This window comes from Beta vulgaris, chromosome 1 (assembly GCF_026745355.1).
Source record: "Beta vulgaris subsp. vulgaris cultivar EL10 chromosome 1, EL10.2, whole genome shotgun sequence".
Classification (NCBI taxonomy): domain Eukaryota; kingdom Viridiplantae; phylum Streptophyta; class Magnoliopsida; order Caryophyllales; family Amaranthaceae; genus Beta; species Beta vulgaris.
Window position 1 is genome coordinate 52,822,986 of NC_079202.1, and position 21,600 is coordinate 52,844,585.

General features: G+C 38.0%; 1 protein-coding gene across 1 annotated transcript; it reads left to right on the plus strand.

The window, feature by feature from the left end:
• Positions 1-261: 261 nt before the first annotated feature.
• On the plus strand, positions 262-21,381 carry LOC104905377 (tubulin-folding cofactor D). Its single transcript, XM_010693905.4, has 17 exons — positions 262-640; positions 2,350-2,897; positions 5,347-5,449; positions 5,769-5,945; positions 8,031-8,222; positions 9,406-9,522; positions 10,012-10,116; positions 13,894-14,064; positions 14,165-14,380; positions 15,570-15,768; positions 16,792-16,997; positions 17,073-17,297; positions 17,380-17,913; positions 17,998-18,267; positions 19,769-19,813; positions 20,587-20,772; positions 20,903-21,381. The coding sequence occupies exons 1-17, from the start codon at positions 395-397 to the stop codon at positions 21,191-21,193; spliced, it is 3,831 nt and encodes a 1,276-aa protein (XP_010692207.2). The 5' UTR covers positions 262-394; the 3' UTR covers positions 21,194-21,381.
• The last annotated feature ends 219 nt before the right edge of the window (positions 21,382-21,600 follow it).

Genomic DNA, 21,600 nt, shown 5'->3' on the forward strand with positions numbered 1-21,600 from the left:
AAGTGATTAAAGAAAGTTTGGTGGTGGTTTGTGTGAAACACATGAAAGATGTGGGAGTTTAAATAAAGAAATGGAAAGAGGAAAGGAGAAAATGCCATGTATTAAATACAACCTATGTATTTGTATTCAAAAATACCAGACGTTAGTAGAAAATTTCAGGATGGTATTTAAGCCAGACCCTTACTAAATTTTAGTCGAGAGCCTTGCTAAATCATAGTATTTTCATATTTTGATTTTTTACTACAAGATTGTTAATTTACAAAGTTTTATTTATGAAGGTGATAAACTAGGACTTTCTCCCAATCAAAAGCGAGGTTAATTTCACGACTCGACACTTGCACTCTCCGACTGTTCCTGCTGGCGGGAATCGAAAAAGAGAAAAGAGGAGAGAGAAATGGTAGCCATGGAAGATGCAGCAACATCAAACCAAAAACTAGAAGAAATTACGAAAATGGTGGTGAAAACAAATGCCAACAAAGAAGACGAACCAGTGGAAGAAGATGATGAGCACGATTGCAAAGAGAGGGTTTTACAGAAATACTTCCTTCAAGAATGGAATGTCGTCAAATCTATTCTCGACGATATCGTTTCACTCGGTCGCGTCTCCAATATTTCATCCGCTTACAAGATCCGCCATATTGTATTGTTCTTTCTCTATCATCTCTCTGTTTTTCTCTATAAAGTTTGATTTTTAATCATTACTTTTTGATTGACCTCTTGATTTCGATTAATTTTTGTTGTTAGAACCTAATTTAGGGTTTTGAGTATGTATCGATTGCTATAGGAAGTGTTTATGTAGAATGCGCGGCTTGCGGCTACTTTTTGATGAATGTAGTGTATGTTTTTGGTGTGTGGATGATAATATGACCTGGATATTAAGAAGTGAGTTTACGGATTCAGTTAATTCAGCTGCCTAATCGTGTAATTGCATTGTTTCGTCATTAGAGCTGAGTCGTGCAATTCACGGTTGTGCTCATTAGAACTAGATGGCTTTTTTTCAATGTCTGATTTGTATGAGAACTCTTGACTCGTGGATAAGACTAGAGTAGTTAATCTATTGTGTTGAGGAAAACAGGAAATAGATTGGGGACATTTCAGGATGGATAATGTGAGTAATTTGGACGGGAGAGTTGTTGCTATTCCGGTTCCTAAGTACTAACTAGTAAGTACTATCTGGGGGCGAACAGGATCGAATTTAGGTGACACCTTGGCATGCAGTATTAAGGAAAGTTAATAAATGAGAATTCTTTTGGGGTGGACTCGTGAGTAGTTGGTCCTAGAAGAGGTTGGTTCGGCTGAATAGTGAGAGGTGGCACACTATAGGCAAGGGTAGTGTGGAGATGCATACAAGGGAGTTGTCGTTGTTTTCCTTTTCTGTTTGGGTTTGGCCTAGAATAGTTGGCATCCCCCCCTTGATTTATAGACGAGGAATGGTTAAAGTGTTGCAAGGTCTTTTGGCATGTCTAGTCATATGGATTAAGTAATAAACTCCCGAGGGCCGAGGATGGTAGAATTATAGGTAATAATATCTTGGATGATCATAATTGAGAGGTAGAGACTTTCTTCAAACTCTGATTGATAATGGAACTGTGGGAGTAAAATCCATTTCATCACCACTTTTTTTCTTGGTAGGTTTTGGATCACTTGGGCCTACCCTCCTCCTACGGATTCAACATAGGCCCAGAACTAAAGAGTAAAGACAACCCCCTCTTTTGTTACCCCAAAGGGCTGCCCCAGGACTTGATCCCTGGTCTCCTCTGGGAGATTGGCTGGGGGTACCACTAGAATAAAGGGTCTTCAGTCCTTTCCATCACCAAATGCCGCTCTTTCTTTGTAAGTAAATATCCACAGGCCACGCAGATGGTTGATGGTTCACCCTTCATTTTAGGGGCGGACATAATTTCATTATGCATTCATTGGATTTTAATGTTATTTGTGCAATTACATGAGGGCAGCTGTGGCAGTTGCTTAGTTCTATGATGATTCTTCTATCACTTCATTTTCTCCATATTGCCTGCCTCGTTGTATTAGGAACAACTTGAATATCTCTCTGCACTATGCATCTGTGCACCAGCATACCGTTTGCAAATCACTGTGTTTATGGGATTGATAAAGAAATGTGCAAACTTTAGATTCACACGTAGACATGTTGATATGGTTTGCGTGTTACCTTGTTTTGTGCTAAATTAAGTTGGTTAGTAGTTCTCCTCCTGGGTTGTATAATATGGTTATTTTTGTGGTCTTTGCTGGTGTCATAATGTAAATTTTTGAGGTTGTCTTTCATATCATTTGGTCAGTGATCCTGTGTTACTCTCCATATCTCTGAAGATTGTTTATTTTATTGTACAGATGGACAAGTATCAGCAGGAAGGACAGCTAGTTGAGCCTTACCTTGAAAGCATAGTTTCTCCTTTGATGTCCATCATCCGCTCCAAGACAATTGATTTAGGAACAGTGTCGGATGAAATTCTTGAAGTGGTCAAGCCTCTTTGCATAATCATCTATACTTTAGTTACTGTTTGTGGATACAAGGCTGTTACCAAGTTCTTCCCACATCAGGTTTCTGACTTAGAACTTGCTGTATCTCTCATGGAGAAGTGCCACAGTACGAATACGACATCATCTTTGCGCCAAGAAAGCACGGGAGAAATGGAAGCAAAATGTGTAGTGCTGTTGTGGCTATCTATACTTGTTCTAGTTCCTTTTGACATTTCTTCTGTTGACTCAAGTATCTCACAAACTGGCTCTTTTAAAGGAGATGAGCCACCACCTCTGGTCCTAAGGATATTGGAATTCTCCAAGGACTACCTCTCAAATGCAGGTCCCATGCGTACCATTTCTGGCCTGCTACTCTCAAGACTTTTGACACGGCCTGATATGCTTAAGGCCTTTACCAGGTTTTTTTTCCCTCAAGAACACACTTAGTTAATTTTCAAGTGCCTGAGAAAAAAAAAGTAAAAAACGATTGGTGCATTTGTATACTACGATGGAGGTGTTGTCCAAGGGGGGTGGGGGTATGAGGATGATGTATTTTAAATAACTAGAACATAGATTGTTTGCCTCTGCATATGAGCTGTAGCCTGTAGGTAGACGATGAAATAATTGGACCCTTTGTCTCGTGGCTTGTGGTTTGGAGAGGTGGTTGGTGCTCTGATTTTCTGTTGATATGTCGGATTATGTAGAGTTTCAATAAAATTGGGTCGCTTGTTTCCTGATGATGGAAGTAGGGTTATTTTCGTTTTCGAAATAGATTTTTCTTTGTATGTAGTAGGCTGATATTTTGCTCTAGTTTGGTTCATTTAGATGGCTAGATGCATTTTCAAGGATAATTTTCTTCCTTTTTGCTAACTTGCAAGAATTATTTGTATTTTCCTTGCAAGACATACTACACAAATATGTACTTGAAAGTAGTTGCAACTTGCAACACTGCATCATCCCTTTTGAATCTGTTACAGAAAAGTAATCAAATAAAAGAAGGGAGATCATAGATAAAGAAACTCTACTGCGTAGCACATGAAGTTGGGAATATAGTTGATTCATTTTAGAAAACTATTAGCACATGAAGTTGGGAATGTAGTTGATTCATTTTAGAAAACTAAGTTAAAATGAGCACCCCGAAAGTGAAACTTCCATTGAGAGAAGCAAATGAGAGGCTTACATAAAAATTCACGTAGAATTGAGGATGTTTCATTCTTGAGATCCCAAAATATGAAATGGTAATTGCCTCTATTCTTACAAAAAGGGATAATTGAAGAGGCCTTCCTTGCTCTTTGGCGAATAACTTTCCTGTCAAGAAAATTTAGAGGGTGTGACTCTTGTGCATTTTCATGTAAGGACTTCTTTGATTGATTATGGTGATTTGCTTACTACAATGTTGGATCAGATGTCAACCCGTGAAAGGGTGTCAAAAAGAAATGAAATAAGATCAACTAAGATCTTTTCTATGGTTATCTTTGCTGTAACTTTATCTTCATTCAGATTATTAGGGAGAGCTAACTCTATCATTATCCATCAATAGGTAATCAATGAGTTCTCACTACCTCGATTAGATAAGTGAGTCTAAAGATCTTTGTCTGAGTTATGCATTTGTCTTATCTGAGTAATGCACCATACTTGAGAATGAAATGGAGTAATCTCTCTGTTATGGACTTGGAGTTAGGGAAGATGATTGGATTGCTCTTTTCTTTAAAGGAAGAATTCCATTTGAAATGTATGGGTTTAGTCATAGCAGGAGTTGAAGCTTTGACCATCAATGAGTTTGATGCACACAAAAAAGTTGTTTACATTAGTGCTTGGTATGAGTTCATTTTATTTGTTGTAAAAGGAGTTAGTAAAACATTTATGGTATATGATTTTGGTGCTTATGTGAATGGCTTGACTGCAGCAGCTTTATACTCCTAGATCTGAAAGGGTCCGTCGTCCATCCATAGGTCGCATCAATTGGCTAGAATATGTCATTGAAACAGACTAGATATAGAGGAATTACTATAAAATATTTGTTGGACTTAAGTGCTAGTTCTAAATCAGGTGTCTTTGAGCCTGCCGTGTACAATAAGCAAGCCTTGTCATGATTGTTTGTTTTTCTGTCCTTCACAATCTAGACAAACGAGAGTTAGACACCGGGCTTCAGGGCATCGAATGAAAAGTTATGGGTAATATTAAAGATAATTCTTTAGGCAGCTTATTTTTCTTTACTAAATTACATGCACGAATGAACTTATATTTTGCTTTGAAGCTAACGACGTGTTCTAGCATCAATACTCGAACCTATATAGATACTCTCCATACAAAGTACCAACTATTATCTGATTGTTTTTGGGTGTTAAAAAGAATAAAAAAAAACATCATTCAAGTGATTTATCTCACTTATGATCTGAATGGCATTTTAATTGCTTTTTGTAGTACCGGAAACTTGACATTCAGGGACATCCATAAAGTAGAACAATTTGAAAGAAAGAAAGGACAAGGGAGTACAATTTTAGGTGCTATATAATTGCTGGTATGGAGACTACTTGGAACATCGCAATTGGTGGACCATCATAAGAGAGTCTACGATGAATTGTATATCTAGTTGCTTTGTGCAATAAATGCTGATTTCTTATCTGTTTGTTAGGATCTATGGTTCAAATTATTTGCTTTAGGGAGAGAAGAAAATTTTGTTATTTTTGTGCTAAAGTATCCTGATATCAACTCAGTGTGGTGCAAGAGCCTTGGGTGAATTTTCTTTGCTGCCTATTCTGGTATCCTCTTGGATGCATATTACCTAATTCTGTTGACTTGCTTCTCGTGTGATTATTTTTTACCAGTGAATGCTTCCGGCTTATAAATGCTTGATACGTTTTTCAGCTTCACTGAATGGACCCATGAAGTATTGCCTTCGTCATCAGATAATGTCCTGGATCATTTCCGACTGCTTGGTGCTGTGGAATCTTTGGCGGCCATTTTCAAGGTGATTTTCTTTAGTCTTGCTTATTATACAGGTCTCTATACTCTGATTTGCAATCCACCAGGTCAGTGAGGCTGAGCTAGTAGTTCTTTCTTTGTTGGTTGGTAGTTGGGGGAGGAGGGTAGGGAGGGGATCAAAAGTTGTTTAGCTTAAAAGAATTCTTAGGAAAATATGTGCTTTGTTTTGATGGAAAGGTGTCTACTATTTCGTTAGGACCTGCATCACTCCATGCTGATTGCTGCGTATCTTTGTCTCTCCTTCTTTGGTACTCAAAAGTTATTGATTTTGCGGCACCATAATATACAGATAATGTTTGGTGCAGGCTGGTAGCAGAAAAGTCCTACTGAATGTGGTCCCAATTGTCTGGAATGATGTATCTGCCTTGATGAAGTCCAGTGTGGCGGGCCGAAGCCCTTTGCTTCGCAAGTATCTTGTAAAGCTCACTCAGCGAATAGGTCTTGTTTGCCTTTCTTATCGTTCTCCATCTTGGCACTATAAGGTTAGGACCGTTGAAAGTTGAGACTCACAGCTCTTTTATGCTTCCTTTGCTTGTGTGTTTCTGGAATATTATGTGGACATGTTTGATTATGTATGATTTGTGTTGCGTAAAAGTAAATGTTAAATATGCAAGCCCAACAAGTTAAATATGGGATGGACCCGGAAACACATGGTGGGTTTTGAGTTTGGTCATGTGAAGCTCGTAGGCAAAACAAGAAGATTTCAGCAAAATTGGGCAAACACACCCGTGTCAAAACTTTTGCTGAAGCATCCACTCCTTTGAAGGTGGAGCGTTCGCTTGAGGCTTGCGAAGTTGGACAGAGCAATTTCGGCGTCCACTCCAGCAGTTTTCCAATATTGTTCTGGAAATTTTGTGGTTTATTTCTTTGGTACACATAATTCTTATCGTACTTATAGTATTCTAGTATATCACGTCCTACTGCATTTGTTATTAATTTAGAGATAACATGATCAATTTCCTGATCATTGTATTCTTCCAGATCCTGTTAAATGCTAGAGTTGTTTCCTAGAGCTAAGATTCCAACCTCTATATGAACAGCGTTTAGGATCATAGCTAAAATGCACAACAAAGGTGAGTCATTACAGTCACTCTTAAGATTACTTGTTAGTGTTCTTGAAGGGCTAGGATTTTCCATCATAGGGGTGTTGGGGCCGATTTTCTAATATTCGTAGATAATTAGTTTCATTGGTGGTTTTTTCCCCTACTTGTGAGTGAGGGGTGTTTTCCCACATATATTGTTTGTCATCGTCTTCTGTTATCATACTGTAAACTTGCTCATATCTTGTTTGTGCCTCTGCTTCTAACCTCACATGAAAGTTCATTTCTTCTACTCAGAGGTACATCATGAAAATTATATGTTGCCCTTGTTCTGCAAATTAATTATCTAGCAAATTTGACGTCTGGCGTAAAATGTTTTATGAGACATGTATTGTACCCCACCTCCTCCCACATCCAAAGGGAAAAATTCTTATCAAAGGTATGCGCATATAAAAGAATAGGAAATGGAATCCTCCATAGTTGGAGAAACCTCAAAAAAACGGTCCGGAGGGATGAATGAATAGAGAAGTAGACAACATTGCCTTGAGGGGAGAAATCTTCTTGTTCCTTTCCAGTTACAAAAACAGTAGATGGCCAAACTCTATCGAAGCTCGTAAACTTTCCGAATCCTTATTGAGTTGTTTCAACAAAAAGCTATATAGGATCAACTATTGCCCGAGGACCCTGTCACCTCCAAGATTTTATGCCATAGTGCAGAAATGAGCTACTTCTGGTTGCTGAACTGCAAAATTCATAACATGCATTTGGAGAAGAGGTTTTAGTGGTTTTCTGAACCTGCTGGCTGCAGTATGTCAGTGGTATTGAGTTTATCCAAAATTGTGCTGTATATTTAGGCTTTCACTGTTTTTGATCCTTTGAATACCAAATGTAGTTTGAAGGAATGACGAGTTTTTGTGCAAGTAGTTTGCATTTTGCAAGTGCCTACAATAAGAGTTTCAAGAAAAATCTCTCCACCTTATTCAGCAATTACTACTTAGCTGCTATCATAGAACAGAGCATATGCAGTTAAATAAGTGACTTACAAGTTTATCTACAACGATTCATGATTGCATGGAAAATTGAAAATAAAAGTTCTGCACGTTTGGTCGTCAGGAGAAAATTTAGACTGGAGCTGATTGATGAAGAAACCAACTATTAGAAAATCTTAGCTAGACTCAGAACTAGTTGGTAGTGAACCTTCCCATCTCCTTCCTTCCTGACGAAGATCAATGGGTTTCTTTTAGGCGTTTTATGAGCTTCTTGGCATTGGTTTAATACAATTTCTGATATACTAACTTCAGCAAGCAGTTGTTTTGCTTTAATTTTATTCCATTAGCAATAAGAGAGAAGCATTAATATTTAATAAGGACTAAGGGTCTCTGACCTTTTGGCTTTTGGGTTAAGCACTTTACATATGAGACTAAAATTACATTTCTGCCTGCTTCAAAGTGTACATTTTATACTTGCCTGTTCATGATAGTCCACATGTTTTTCAAGGAATTCACGTATATATTTGCATCTCTGCAGGGTAGAGTCGCATCTCTGGGGCAGGATCTTTTAACAGAAGATGCTAAAAGAACAGATCACTGCTGTCAGGGTGCTGATATGAAGTCATCCAGCTTAAATCAAAGCATGAGCAGTGAAGAAGACGAAGACATGGATGTTCCAGAACTTGTAGAAGACATTATTGAAGTGCTACTGACTGGCTTAAAAGATACGGTATGTTTAAAGGGTGAGATTCCTTTTTTTAAAATCTAATCTCCATCCCACTCTAGTGCCTCAAAACTGAAAATATATTGTATACCTATATGCATGGCCTTTCTTCGTTACTGGCCTTAAAGGCTGTACATAAATGTATACTTTCTCTGCCAGTGTTTTTGGGTTGAATGGATATACATAGTACTATATGTAGACCTTGGAGCATCACAAAGAGAATCGTAAGGTGTACTAAAGGTACCTTAGAGTTTGGAATGCTTTATAATTACGGAGACAGAGCTAAGATAATTTCGAAATCTCTCTTTTTTCCCCCTCAAGTATGAATCTTTTAAAGAATTTGTAGATCATTCGAACTCATACTCTTCCGTGAAATCGTTGAAGACTGAGAATCGAAGGTGATGAAGATGAAGGATATCTCTTTAGGGCTGTTAATCTCCCCCCAAAGAGCATGAAACCGAGTGTGAGAGCGGTGCTTGAAGCGACGGTGGGGTGCAGCGAGGAGTTGATGCAAGTTCTGGCGTTGTGGTCGTTGTTGCTGTATTGAGAGCATATTCGTGTAGTTTTTGGTGGTGGCACTGCCATATTTTTAGGCGGGTAGAGGTGGAGATGGTGGTGATCTTTAGGCGGGGTTGTTCAAGGTTTCTTTTGAGCAGATTATTGGAGATGAAGATGGATGAAGTGAAGAGCTGCAAAGTAAGAGAAGAGAGAGAATAAAATGGGGGAAAACGAAGGGAATGTGCTAAACGCGAGCCAATCAACACTAGAGAAATAAAGCCAATGCCGGAATCTGACAAGTGGTTTCATCTGACAAAGAAAATATGATAAAAGGTGGATTGGTGCCTATATTTTATAAGGTTGTTTCTCCCAAAAAAAAATGCTATTTTAAAGGTGGTTTCTAACAAATTTTCCAACCAAAAATAATGTCATTGTAATGGGAGGTGTTTGTTGAATTTATTAAAATTTATGTTGCTTGCTAATTATTTAGTCTTGCCTCTTATTCTCTTACTGAAGATTCAGTATCCTCCTTTCTGTAATTAAGTGCTGTATTATATAGTCTTGAACTGAGAAGGTGTTTGGCCCAAATCCAAAATCTTGTGGCTGTTGAGTCTTCACCTAAGATATCTACTTGAAACTTAGCCTATTTTTGGTCTTCTATAACTTTGTGATATATGTCATACTTGTGCAGGACACTGTTGTCCGTTGGTCTGCTGCTAAAGGAATTGGTCGCGTTACCTCACGTCTCACATTTTCCCTCTCAGATGAAATTCTTACATCTGTGCTGGAGTTATTTTCACCACGTGAGGTATGCTGTCATGGCAACTGTGATCTTTTTTGCGTGCTGATTTACCATTGTTTTTTACTTTTAGGTGAACTTTTCATATTGTGCTACATGTCAGTTGAAAGCATCTGTGCTATGCACTCCTTTTGTCTTTTGTCCTTTGCCCTCGTTTGTCACATGGGTGACACCTGTCTTTGTTTCTTGTTCATGAAAGCAGCATACTTGTGATATTTTGTGTTTTTGGACTCTCATGACTTCTAATCCACATAAAATTTTCTTAAAATCAGCTTAGTGTGTACAAGACCCAAGTCTCTACTAAGAGTTTAATACTGTCTAATTTAACATGGATGCTGCTGACCCCCTTAGGCCTCTTTCTTGTGTGTGTCTGTTTCCTTTCCTTCCGAGTTTCTGGTGTTTTAACTGTTATTTTTTAAATTATCATTCATGATTGTATATATAGATACTCTAATGCTAAATTCATCTGGCTTGTCTTGCTAATTTCCACTTTTCCAGGGAGATGGGTCATGGCATGGAGGCTGCCTAGCTTTGGCTGAACTTGCTCGTAGGGGATTGCTGTTGCCAGTTAGTCTTCCAAAAGTTGTGAATGTTGTTGCTAAGGTTAGATCATCTAGTGTGTAGATATACTGACATAACATGTGGTTTGATGATTTCTCTTGTGTAGAATCTGTAGACTTCACTAACTTAATCTATTTATGGTCTGGGGTTTGCATGAAGGTGGTGCGTCTCCCATCTTCATGGCCCTTAGCCTCTTAGTATCTTCTAAATCTCAAACAAAACCATACCAATTACCATCCATGCTTGTAAGTTTTAACACAAACAAATCCCATGAGCTGAAGTCAAGCTACATGGACTATTTGCTTGTATGTTAACGTAAGCAGTGTATGAACAAATTCTGACTAGTTCATGCAACCGGCCTTCTAAATTCTGATGCAACCTTTTTCAACAGAAGTAAAGTCATCATAAGTAGAGAGCCATTTGAAGAACTGGTATCTGGAATAGATGAAGTGAAAATGTAAGATTATAGTGGCAAGTAATAAACAAATATGGATATAACTAGTTCTACAACAATTATACGCTTTCACTTTTTTTTTCTATTATTTATTTCATGATCGATAGCTTCTGCCTTTTTCACATCCTTTCACAGGTTCTTTGGGAATTCTTTGCTAAAATGACCATATTGTTTTAACTACTCTCACTTCAATTCCACTAATTGACATTTCCTTCAGCCTCAAAGACAACATAAGCTTCTTCGACTTCTGAGGCATATTGTTTTTTTTTTTTTCAATTAAAGTGTGTGAGGCAATTTTATCCTTGAGAAAATCTGCAAGGATTTCAGTTTGCAGATTGAACGTGCGAAATTAGCAATTCGAGTTATTTTATCACTTTGTGTTGCAAGTTAGAAGCTAAAAGAGAATTGGTTTGTTTCTGCATAACAACCAATTCTCTTTTAGCTTCTAACTTGCAACACAAAATTCATGAGATGTTGCTTTGAATCTACACAAGTTGAGCAGATGAAGGACGGCAATAGAAAGAAAATAATTTGCGAAAGAACCATGAAAAACTGATGATGAGTGGAAGGACATAAGAAAGAGAAACTCGCACATTATCTAGGTGCAGTGTGCATAGACCAAAAGAAGAGCTCCTGATAGTCTCATTATTAGCTTGCTTATGAACGACACTCCTTAATGCCTGCAAATATTTAAGACTACGTATCTGGTAAAACATATTCAAGGAGACTCTTGGTGTCATTGAGTGCATCCCACCACCCCCAACTCAACTTTCATACAGGTTTGAGTTCTTTTTTCATTACTGACATGGTTACGCTCGATTACTTTGTTTACTTGATATGGTAAGGATTGTTGTCTAAGAGGCTGAGGAGCAGGTGCACCTCCTTAGACTCTTAGAGCACTTGGATGGTGACCCGAAACCAGGTCAACCAGAAGGGAGACATACAAGGTGGGGAGAATACCACCTGTGTGACTCCTCCTTGCCCATCTAAGTACCTTGGTAATGTATTTCCAAGACATTTCCTCTTAGCAAATAAGATGAGGGACAGTATTGATGGCATAATGAAGGCACACTAAGAAGTGATTGGCTTTGCTTTATAAACTGAGTAGAAAAAAGATTATATATCAGAAAAAGTTTCAAACCAGCCTTTCGGAGCAATATGATATTTCTAAGAAACTGAACATAATTTTCCCCAAGAATTTAGATTAACCAAGTACATATTTCACACCATAGCCTTGTCTGGGTATTGACGGGATTATAGTTTTGAGCTATAAAAATGCAAGATTGTCTCAACAACTACCTTTAAGATGATATCCTAAACACTGTGTAAATTTGAACATAATCTAAGTTGACCCTCAGTTGATCATCATTAAGCTCTCCAAATTGTCATTAAGTTAGCAATCCTCACCCTTTTGCCATTGGATGACAAAGTATTGTGAAAACGGGGACAAGTTAAGTTATTTTTTAGCTTAAAAGTAGTGTTACTATTCTTCCCCTTCTCTTTTGTCTTCCTCGCAACGACTTGCCAACCATCCTTATCAGTCACCTGTGATATAGGCTGATTAGGAAGTAGCCACCACAGAGAAAGCAATATGTAAGGTGGAGGCTTCTTAGATAGTTATGTTGATGCTAGTATTTCTTTTGAAGTACTGCATTGAAGTTTATTCACAATTTTGGCAATTGAGTTCTCTGTGGTCTTTTAGACTCTCTCCCGTGTTTTAGAATATGCAAACTTAGACACTCATTGATGGATGTTTGTTGCTGCTGTATATCACTCTCTTTTTGCTGATATCACAGTAAGCTTTCTTGAAGACAATTTTATATCATGGATGCTTTTGCGTTTTTGGTGCATATGTATATAACTATTAGCTATAGCGTTTTCCCTTTTGTTTCTCCTTGCTGTGAGAAAATATCCAAAGAAGTTTAATCTGGAACAAGCAGTAAATGGTCGAAGAGAATGTAGAGATGTTTACTTAGATTAGTCTTTGTCCTAGTCTAATTAAGGAATTTGATAAATTACCAAAAAATTGAATGGTGTACAGCATAGCTACTAGCTGGAGCCTGTTGGCTTTCCACTCACAATGCCAATCTGATTCTTGTAATAGCCTCAGTTATACATAATTTTCGTCATTGGAAGATCAAAAACAAAGATTTCATAATGTTCCCAAGTAGCCAAGAGTCAGTTACATAAAAGCGACGCCCAGAAACACGAATTAAGGCCAAAGTTGAAGACCTGAAGTACATCACCGGCTTTACTAAATTTTGGTGTTCACTAACTCTAAATGCTATAGTAGCAGCACTCTTCCACACCACTTGATTTACTGTGATTCTCCACATCAAAATCCATTCTTATATGGCAGGTTGTACTGTATGCTTCAGTTCTTTGGCCTGAGGTGCAGGGGGTTTATAGTGCCAGTTCTATCCATCAACTCTCTCCACATGGTACCGAAAAGACATAGGAACATAAATAGTTCTAGAATTTATTTTCCTGGGCGCATAACCTACACGATCAGTCGATCACTAGGAGGCCTCATCTTCTAACCTTTTCCTTTTTTTGAGTTTCTTCTTCTTCGCTATTCAAAGAATTTATTTTCCTGGGCGCATAACCTACACGATCAGTCGATCACTAGGAGGCCTCATCTTCTAACCTTTTCCTTTTTTTGAGTTTCTTCTTCTTCGCTATCCAAAGGACAAGTCTTGCCTCATGAACAGCATCATTACATCACAATAACTTTAATCTACATTTTGAACCTCTTTCATGAGTAACACGTTTTCGGGTCACCAAAACCTATATTTGCATCCAAGAAATATGATTTGTGATTGCCGTGCTCCATACATCTCCGTCCAAATGTAATGTGCAACAACACATTTCTTCTATGCTAGGGCCCAAAACAGCTTAAAGATGGCAGCTTTATTGCATACTAATCGCTCCCCGGCCACCTGCAGTAGGAAGTTTACAAATAAAGCCTGTTTAGTGATGGTAGCACTTCCACACCATAGAAATGATTTACACATTGCATCAATAGTTTTGATGACTTTCTGGTGAAGTATAAAGATCTCAACCTGATATGTCCAAATACCTTAACAAAACAGCTTTAATTAGCTGTGCTCTTCCAGCACATGCCAAATATTTTGTAGTTCAAGTTCTTGTTCTATATCTCGATTTCAATCACTGGACTTGTCAATTTACTTATATTAGCTTGTTAAACGTGATTTTGTCATTGACCTCTTAAAAGTGCATGAGGCAAACAATTGAATGCTCACATATTGAATTCAAGCATCGCTTGATTGAATATCGATTGATTTAAACATTAAATTTATTGCTATGCAGAATTGCAGGATCCATATTGATTAAAATTTTTGCAGGCATTGCATTATGATGTTAGAAGGGGTCCGCATAGTGTTGGCGCACATGTACGTGATGCTGCTGCCTATGTTTGTTGGGCATTTGGTCGTGCATATTATCATAGTGACATGAGAAGTATACTGGAACAACTTGCTCCTCATCTGTTGACAGTTGCTTGTTATGATCGTGAGGTGTGTATTTTATCATGACGTCTTTATTTTGGATTGTTGGATGGTAATATATACTCTTTGATTGGTTCTTGTTTCCAATTCTCTGAAATGTGGTTATCAGGTGAACTGTAGAAGAGCGGCTGCAGCAGCCTTTCAGGAAAATGTAGGAAGACAAGGAAATTACCCGCATGGTATTGATATTGTGAACACCGCAGATTACTTCGCTCTTTCATCACGTGTGAATTCATATCTTCACGTGGCTGTCAGCATTGCTAAGTATGAGGGTTATCTTTATCCTTTTGTGGATGAACTGCTGTCTAGCAAAATGTGTCACTGGGTATGACGAATGCTAGTTTGTCTCTAATGTCCTATATGCTTACTACTTCACTTAAAGGAATCTTGCATCTGTCTAATTGTAACACTATTACTTATTTTGCCACTTGCTGATTTGCTGTGTTACTGCTGCCGACATTGTTCTCTCAGGGAAAACATATTTGAACCTTGTGAATCGCTTTTTTTTTTTTGTTTCGTAACTTGATGGGATTTTGACGTCTAAAGGTTCTTGAATAACAGCCGAGTTTTGAACTCGGTAGGATTTTCCTAGGAAGCTAGCTTTAGTTAACTTTGCTTCACAAGGAAATTAAATTCTGTATTCCCGTCTCCGAAATTCAATTGCGACATGAAATCTTGTGCACTATATTAGGTTGAATTTGACAATTACTTGTGTCTGGAGCTTAAAATTTCTTTTGAATTTAGTCATGCTGGACTCAGAATAAGAAGAAGATGAAAATTCTATACCTCCTAATTTTTTTAATACATGTGGTTTTCCAATTGCTTTCTGTCTCTCTTTTTTCTATCTCCTGAAGTACCTCCACTGAAGGGAACTATACTTACTATAGTCAGATTCCTTGTGTTGTGGGAGTTGTCCTCCTTTTTGTTTTTTTTTGTCTTATCTCTTTTATCTGTCTTGACTATGCAAAGATACTAAACAACATTAAATTTGTTTTCATCCCATTATGGTCAAATTTATCTTGTGCGTGATGTGGCAATTATAATGGGATGGAAGGAGTAAATGTTGTTCTTAAGTATCTTTTTTCCATTTTGTTACCTCTCACAACAGTATGTAGGGAACTTTTGTTTTCATTTTTTCTTGTTTATTGGGTCATATGATTCGTGTATCCTGCCTGAGCATAGACTTTGGTTGCTGAAGAAAGGATCTTGAATCTAAAGCTTACACAATTGTACTTCAGTCACTAAGAATTTACATCACGCCTCACTTTGGAGAGCAACTTGGTCCCTGTTCTGCTTTATGTCCATCATGCTTGTTCTCATTTCTCCTAGTTGCCCATCTGTCAGACTTGCTGGAGAAAGGATCTTATCAATAGCATATGTAGGTCTTCAGTGTAATAATTTGAATAGATACCTGAGAATTTAAATGAATTATGTGTCGATCTACTAAATCAGCCCTTCACTTCCTGATTTTCCCTGGCAAACTTGGTTATATGTGACTTGTACGTTTTTTTCAGGATAAAGGTTTAAGAGAACTTGCATCAAGATCCCTTTCCGCCCTTGTAACTTATGATCCAGAGCATGCTGCAAATTTTGTACTGGAGAAAATAATACCGAGCACTCTCTCAACTGATTTGTGCATGCGTCATGGTGCAACATTAGCAGCTGGGGAAGTTGTTTTGGCTCTACATAAGTGCAATCATAACCTGTCGGCTGGTTAGTTTCTTTAATTTAAGCTTTTGTAGCTAGTTTTTTGAAGTATCTGTTTAAAATAGGATAGACTTTCTCCTGCACATAAAAAATAGCATTGATTCTATGTGGCTTGTCACAAAATTCCTTACATCCTAAAATAGGAACTCGCTCTTTGCATCTTATTCTGGCATCCTCCTTTTAAAAATGTTAGTGAAGTCACTGTTTGAAGTCTGTTCTATCATGGCAGTTGAATTATGATAGTGAATTGGACGAATAGAATACGCATACTCATTAAGTTAACTAAACCATACATGGACCATACTCACCTCAGATTCTTGTTGCTGTTTCTGTAAAATATCTCTACGACAGTAAATGGCAAGAGCTTGGTATAGACTTTCTTATTTCCTTTGACTAAAATGCTAAGGAAAGTTGATTTGTCTGCTACCAATTATCACATAATACTGCTGAGCTATTTAGATTTCTAAACATTGCTCTGATAATGGACCATGCTAATTTTGATCTTGATGTTGCTATCTCTCGTAATAACCTTGTTGGAGCTCCAGGTTCTATTCTTTCAAATCAATCTTTTTGAAATAATCATTAGAAACGTTGGGAGTGCTCAAAATTAAGTCTGACTTAGCAGAATTGATGAGGTCTCAGTTACAATTTGCTGACCCCTTTTATGGCTAATTTTACCCCCTGTAGTTCTTCCTACCAGAACAGCAACTCGGCAAGTACTCACATTTAAGTATATTCTAGAGTCCTCATGTGAAAAATAGACTTCTTTTCTCGTTTCCTCGTGGCTTCTTAATAGATAGCAATTGGAACAAGTTCTTTTTTACTTATATATTGTTAGAACAACAGTTCAGCTTCTTTGTAGTCCTTTGCCGATTTTCCGTGATTATTCTCTTTCTAATATATGTTTAACATGTTTCCTGGTCTTCCTTTGCTGCATGTTGGTTCTTTCTAACTAAATCTTCTTCATCTTGGTAAATTTAAGAGAAAAGAGAAGAACACTTCAGATGTTATCTGTATTTGCTATTGCAGATAAGCAGAAACAACTTGCTGGCCTCGTTCCTGCTATTGAAAGAGCACGCCTTTATCGTGGAAAGGGTGGAGAAATAATGCGTGCAGCAGTTTCTCGGTTCATTGAGTGTGCAGCTCTAGCTCATATACCATTATCAGATAAAACAAAGCGAAGTTTGCTTGACACACTTAATGAGAACCTGAGACATCCAAATTCTCAGATACAGGTCAAGTTTCTTACTGGATATGTGATTGTTCTTTAGACCTGAAGTCTTACTTTTGTTATTCAATCTTCTGAGCAGATAGCTGCTGTTGATGCCCTGAAACACTTTGTTCCAGCATATTTCCAACCAACAAACGCTAAAGGTACTTGTGATATTACATCAAAGTATCTCGAGCAGCTGAGTGATTCTAATGTGGCGGTAAGACGAGGCTCTGCATTGGCTCTTGGCATTTTGCCATATGAATTTCTTGCTAAAAGATGGAGGGATGTACTCTCGAAACTTTCCAAGTCCTGTGAAATTGAGGTAATAAAGCCCTTCTAGTTGCCTTTTTTCCCGAAATTTTTTTACGGTCAATTGGAGCGACCGAAATGACTTGTATGTTCAGGAAAATTCTGAAGATAGGGATGCTGAAGCACGGGTAAATGCCGTCAAAGGTCTTGTTGCTGTGTGTGAAATTCTGACTGACTCAAGAACCACAACAGCTCTGCATTTTGGAGAAGATGACATGCCACTTTTTCTTCTCATCAAGAATGAGGTTATGAGGAGTTTGTTTAAAGCCCTTGATGACTATTCTGTGGACAACCGAGGTGATGTTGGTTCTTGGGTTCGTGAGGCTGCCATGGATGCCCTTGAGAGATGTACATATATACTCTGTAGAAGAGATACTATAGGTTCTAAAAGAGAAACAGAAGAATTTTCGCAGGTATCAGAAATGGACTCACTATTTAATAAAGAACTTGCTGTCAATTTAGTTGGAGGAATCCTAAAGCAAGCTGTAGAAAAAATGGACAAGTTAAGAGAAATTGCTGCCAAGGTTCTTGGAAGGATTCTTTACAACAAAACAATATTTGTTCCCTTCATACCTTACAGGGAAAAGTTGCAGGAAATCATACCAGATGATGCTGATTTGAAGTGGGGGGTAAGTATGTTTATTTTTTAGAAATGTTTCATATCAGTTTTGCAACAGATCGATTTGTTTCCTGATGGAGAGTTTTCCTTGCAGGTACCTACATTGTCATATCCTCGTTTTGTTCATTTACTTGAGATCAGTTGTTACAGTAGATCTTTACTTTCTGGACTGGTTGTAGCAATTGGTGGGTTACAAGAGTCTCTGGCTAAAGCATCACTTGCAGCTTTATTAGATTATTTGCAGGTGAAAAGTCATAACATTGATGATGAAAGCGTCTCCCGAGAGCTCAATTTTTCCACAGATATACTTTGGGTCCTGCAGGAATATAAAAAATGTGATAGAGTCATCACACCTACTATGAAGGTAGTTCACACCTACATTGAGTCTGTCTAAGATGTGTAAATAGCTTAGTATAATGGAGACTTGTCCGCAATAGAACCTTTGTTTAAGAGGCTTGCACATTTTTGTGTTCAATCTGGCTTTGAAGTTTCCATTCACTTTGGCTAAGTGAAGTGGCTGAGAGATTTATGATAAGCATTTTCCTTCTTCTGCGAGGAATTCAGAATTTGCCAAATAGAATATCCAAGTGCTTGGATAATAGCTAATATCCTTACTTGCTCAGAACATCAATACTTGCTGGCACTTCTCCTCTCACTGCTCGACATGCATCCGAGGCCATTTTTTGGTCCTGATCTGAAAATATGAGTTGGTTTATTTAAAGAGGGCCAATATTTTTTTTTCTTTTGTGAGCATAAAAGCCTCACACGTGATGTGAGTTAGGCCTTGGTTTTGAAAATCTTGAGGTATTCCAAAGGCGTTGGACACAAATTCCAGGCTCTCTACTATAAGTTTTTTTGGGTGTGATAATGTGGTTTTGCAAGAGCAGAAAGAGAAATCGGAAGGGGATGAACAAATGAAAAGAATGAAAACGGGGATGCACCTGATGTACTCCATGCAGATGAGGCTGCAGGCTGACACCTCACAACTAAGGGCCGCATTTGGAATTGAAGGAGATCACTTTACTATGCAGCTTGCAACCTGTGTTTTATGATGATTCCTGTTGTAATTAGGTTTTGTTTGGAATGAAGTTTGCGACCACTTGGATTTCCCAACAGCTAATGATAACACCAGTCATGCTACAATAGCAATAATGACATTTATGATGAGGAAAAGGACTGGTGATAGTAGTAGTTAGGATTCAAAATGGAAAAGGATAACCTTTATAGACCCAACTATGGGCAGGCTATCATACAGAAATACACTCAGCTAAGGAAATACTATGCAATGATAGGATTCTCTCTAATGTGTGCAGGATTTTTTCTATCATTTCTGAGGGTCATTATCTGTGTTATCTGGAACAAATTAAACTACAATGGCCCTCTTTTTTTTCCCTTTCAGGATCTCCTTTTTTTTTTTTTTTTTGGAGGGGGGGGGGGGGGGAGGCGGTTGTGAGGATGGGGGTATGTTATTGGTATTGTTTTGGTGCTCCCGTTGATGTGTGCGAGCTGGCTACATAAATCTCCCTCCAGCTTTGAAGGTCTTCTATCATTTGCTCATGTTCTCAGGGATCTGGTGATAAGGAGCTGCTTGTAGTTTGAACTTATAGATGTCACAGGGTTAAATGTAATTATACTTTTATTGCTTTCCATAGGATAAATCATTTTGTCCAATCATACGTTTTTTTGAGATGCTGTTGCTTAGATCGGTTGCTGAGCTGTATAACTGCTTTTGGCTTCTAGTGGCTAAATTATTCTTTTCTAGCAAAGCTTTTTGGATTTTTATTTTGCTCCTAATGGCTCATGATATGTTAAGGTTGTTTTGCATTAAGTACTTTCATTTTAACATACTTACCTTTTTGTTTCAGACAATAGAGATTCTCTTCAGTAAAAAGTTCTTCCTGAGCATGGAGGTATTTCTCTCTTTATTTTATGATACTGTATTATATATAACTCTTCCTTGGTCATCTTGTCATGTTCTTGTTACAGTGCGGGGAGAAGGTTGAGTTTGTTTAGGTGTGCAATAGGAACCTGCATGCATCACAAACACAAAGAAGAGAGTTAGAGAGTACAAATGATGCCTTCTGGAGGGAGGGTTTTAAAATTGCTTTTAAGTTTACTCCTTTTTTTGGTTTGGAAGGGGGAGGAGAGAGGGAACACTGAGGGCTAGTTGCCTTGGTGGTGGTTGGACAAAGTGTTGACTCTGTTAAACTTACTGTCAGTTTGAGCCAGTTTTGAACAAAATGTTTAGCTGCAAAGTTTATCAGCTATTGAACAGTTCACAAATTTGGCAATAGGAAGTGGAAATCTTAGTAACGAAATTTGCTACAAGATCTTTGATTCAAAGTGGAGATTATACTATCACATACTTGCAACGGCCTGTCAAGTAATTTGTCAGTTTATCAGCAATTTCATTATTATATTATGAAATTCATTAAGCTTCAACTGTTTTATACTGATGTCGGGGATATGACATTTAAAACTGTATCTCTTCTGTTGCATTTGTTATTTGCTGGATCCAATATCATTTGTCAGAACTTATGCTGATATAAGAGATGTTGATTGAAAGTTTTAATCTTCCATAAGTAGCCTGATATCCATTGAAGTGTGTAATTTCTGCTAGTTGTTTGTATGCTATGATGATGCATCCCTCTTGGTAAATTGTGCCTTTGATAATTGTTTTCAGGCCCATACAGCAACTTTCTGCGCAGGAGTGTTTGATTCAATTAAGGTGGAGTTGCGGGCATGCAAGGACTTCACAAAGTTGTATTCAGGAATTGCGTTACTTGGCTATATTGCTTCCCTTTCTGAACCGATTAACATGCAAGCCTTCGCCCATCTACTCTCTTTCCTGGGGCATAGATATCCTAAGGTTTGGCAACTTATCAAAGCCATTGACTAGCGACTTATTGCTCTATTAAACCAAATTTGTATGGCCAAAATTATTAATACTGAGGTAAAATAGATCCTTGCTCATGGAACTTCATTGCCTGTTTTATCAGATACGAAAAGCTTCAGCTGAACAAGTGTATCTTGTCATGCTACAAAATGGAAATGTGGTGCCGGAGAATCATATGGAGAAAGCTCTTGAAATCATTTCTGAAACCTGCTGGGAAGGCGACTTAGAGGAAGCGAAGCAACATCAATTACATCTATATGAGTTAGCCGGTCTAGATTCCGGGCTGCTCCTCAAAAACAGCTCTGGTATGTCAAAGAGGCATGTTGAGCAAAAGCAGTCGATGTATGATGAACATGCTTCATACTCTGCTTTAGTTGAATCAACAGGTTTTTAGATGTTTTGATGGTGCATTTTCATGTAGCCATTCCTACTTAGTCCGCAGTTATAATTTAGAGAAGGAAATGTCAACCCCTGTTTTGCTTTTTTTCAAGGCTGAGAGGAATAGATGGCATTTCAACCTTGGATTTTGTGCACATGATTAATTCAAGGTTTATATGAAATTGATATTTTATTGCTGATAAAGGCTCAATTGTGGAGTTTGCAGAAAACGCTGCCTCAAAATGGAACCTGAGAATTCCTTCACCCAGAGTAGCACATATAATAGCAGTGCTTATGCGCTGCACTGAGAAAAGCCCTTGTTTCTCCCTCCCATAATTTGAGGAAAGGAAAGACTCAACCTGGAATTGCCTCCAAGAGTTCTATGACAGTAAGCGGTAAATGTGTCCTTGAGGACATAACTTT

Bases quoted from the DNA above. Each gene is read 5' to 3' on its own strand.
- LOC104905377 (XM_010693905.4), top strand. From the start codon at position 395: ATGGTAGCCATGGAAGATGCAGCAACATCAAACCAAAAACTAGAAGAA. The intron at 2,898-5,346 runs GTTTTTTTTCCC...TACGTTTTTCAG, and splicing joins ATGCTTAAGGCCTTTACCAG to CTTCACTGAATGGACCCATG. The intron at 19,814-20,586 runs GTATTTCTCTCT...AATTGTTTTCAG, and splicing joins AGTTCTTCCTGAGCATGGAG to GCCCATACAGCAACTTTCTG.